This window comes from Carassius carassius, chromosome 25 (genome assembly GCF_963082965.1).
Source record: "Carassius carassius chromosome 25, fCarCar2.1, whole genome shotgun sequence".
NCBI classification, from domain to species: Eukaryota; Metazoa; Chordata; class Actinopteri; order Cypriniformes; family Cyprinidae; genus Carassius; species Carassius carassius.
In genome coordinates this window covers 7,318,467-7,320,819 of record NC_081779.1, presented here as the reverse complement: position 1 = coordinate 7,320,819, position 2,353 = coordinate 7,318,467, and the positions used below count along the sequence as shown (strand labels likewise).

General features: G+C 32.8%; 1 protein-coding gene across 2 annotated transcripts in view; it reads right to left on the bottom strand.

The window, feature by feature from the left end:
• Nucleotides 1-300: 300 nt before the first annotated feature.
• LOC132104037 (uncharacterized) overlaps nt 301-2,353 on the bottom strand; it is a 35,771-nt gene continuing 33,718 nt past the window's right edge. For both annotated transcript variants that reach the window (XM_059509217.1, XM_059509216.1), the window contains 5 exons: nt 2,098-2,219; nt 1,784-2,010; nt 1,370-1,529; nt 1,026-1,136; nt 301-689 (listed from right to left, as the gene is read on the bottom strand). In XM_059509217.1, coding sequence (XP_059365200.1) covers nt 607-689; nt 1,026-1,136; nt 1,370-1,529; nt 1,784-2,010; nt 2,098-2,219 — 703 coding nt within the window. In that variant the 3' untranslated portion in view covers nt 301-606. The remainder of the gene's footprint in view (nt 690-1,025; nt 1,137-1,369; nt 1,530-1,783; nt 2,011-2,097; nt 2,220-2,353) is intronic.

The window sequence follows — 2,353 nt, the reverse complement described above, 5'->3', positions numbered from 1 at the left end:
ATTTTCAAACAAGTTAAAATCAGCACTGCTAGCATTTCTAACAGATTTTTCAATTGCTAAGACACATTTCATGAACTACACTCACTGACTAAACATTTCACTTAACATATTTTTAATGTTTGACAGAAAGAAATCAAAATATGTGTTAAGGTGATAACAGGTAAACAAGGTTTATAGTTAAAAAATAAATGAATAAATGCAAATATAACTGGAGGTAATTGTTGGGCATTCTATGCTAACAGAATTACCAGAAAGTGTCAGTATATGACATCCAAAATAACTGGGATGGGAGCCAGCAAAAACATATGGGTGTATCTTTTATTTTGATCATAAATACAGTAAATTCACTAGTGTAAGATTAGTTATCTAAAAATCCTGCACTGGAAAGAAGGAGTCTGTAATTCTGTAATTCTGGTTTATTTTGAATGAAACATTGGAAAAGACATATGTAGTCTACAAAAATAATAATAATAATAATAAATATATATATAATTAATATTTTAGATATTGCATAAGACAAGCATGCTAATCCCACTGCTGGCATATGACTGAAAACATGACAATTAATTTAGTTATGTCAAAGTGAAATAAATTATAAATTGATGATCAAAATCCCAAAATGTCCCAAGGTATTTCCGTCTCTGGCATCAGTGAGGGGGAAATCTCATTTGGATTCTCAAGCCCAGGACCTGCAGGGGGAGGAGGTTATTATGCAGATTATACTAAAAAGGATGGTTAAAATAGAGGTTTTCTATAGAGTTGGCTATTTAATATGTGAAGACCACCATTATTGGGGTTTTCAATACAATTACAAAAAATGATAAAATGTGCTATACATACTCATGCCATAGGTATACAAGCACATTGTATTTGATCTAAGTATTCAACATTGCATTAATTTTGAAGTCAGCTTAATAAAATCAAAACCAAGGAAATCCCTGTATGTATGTCAGAAGCTCATCTATATCTGAAATATAATCTAATGAGTGCATTCACGTGACATCTATAACATCTGTATCACTCACCTCCTTGCTCTCTTAGTCTCTTCCGACCGAGTCGGTCAGCTGTGTAACTCAAATATTTTTTTATTTCATTTTCACACTCAGCCCTGTTTACACTTCGTTTGAATGCAGCATCTGAAAAAGAAACTTAATTATAAAATAATTGGAAATTCTCAAGCATATGTTTTATAGAGCCTCATACTCACAGCTGTAAATAGCTTGTACATTATTTAGGTCAAATTTGCCTCAGAGTTCTTTAAATTAATTTTATTTCTCTGCATTTGTTTTAATTTGAAAGTAAAGACAACTGCAGACAAAATACAAACGTTCTTGATTTGTGGGAAGTGTTCATGCAGCAGTGAGTTTACCTCGGACCACATCTGTTAAAATAAGATGAGAGAAAGGTCTTTTTTCTCCTCTCCCCTGCCAGTTGAATTCCTTAGCCAGATCATCTGTTAGAACTTGCTGCATAATATTCTTAATCACATCCTTGGGGCCAAAACCTCCAAGTCCTGACAAAAAATTTACCTGTGAAGAATTTTTTTATATGTGATTCCAATACATTGCTTTTAAAGTCTCAAATATTTTGTATAATGACATCAAACTGTACCGTTATAGATAGTCTGCCTGGACTATTTTTCTTAGTTTTCTTACCTTTAAGCTTTTCTTAGAAAGATACTAAAATAATTTTGATTCAAATCAGAATATATATATACATTAATTTGTGATCATGACCAAATTAATGTACAGTATCCCTTTAAATAAATGCTGTGTCGACTCACATATTTTTTCCGTGTTGTTGCGGTGCTGAGCTCTCTTTCAGTCCTGGCCATATCTTCAAAGGTTCTATGAGGCAGTTTTAGGTTTGCTTTAACATTTTTTGAAGGCACGCTTGTACTGCTGGGGGCTTCAGAAACTGTATTGTCTTTTAGTAGTTTCTTTAACATAGCACGGTTTTCCTGAACCGTGCTCTTAATGTCTCTCAGCATTTGGAGGAGCTCATCCTTGTCTGTTGTGTAAAATGAGGTGTGCTATAATTATAGAAAATAAAAAAATAATATTCTCATATTGATTATGTCAAAAGAAGTTGACTCACCATCAGCTGTTGTTCTGGATGTAGATGCAGTTGTTACTGCAGGAAGTGGTTGTAGATAATTATTTGACATTCCTTGAGTGCTTTCAAGTCTTTGTCTTTTAGCATTCCAGGGAATCCAGTGGCTAATAGATATGACCTTTATTTGAAAAATCTTTCAAAGATCAAATCTATTGAACAATTTTTTATTTTTTGGAAAATAATGCAAGTCTGTTACTTACCGTTCTTTCTGTTCTTTGGTTTCTTTTTGCCCATCTTT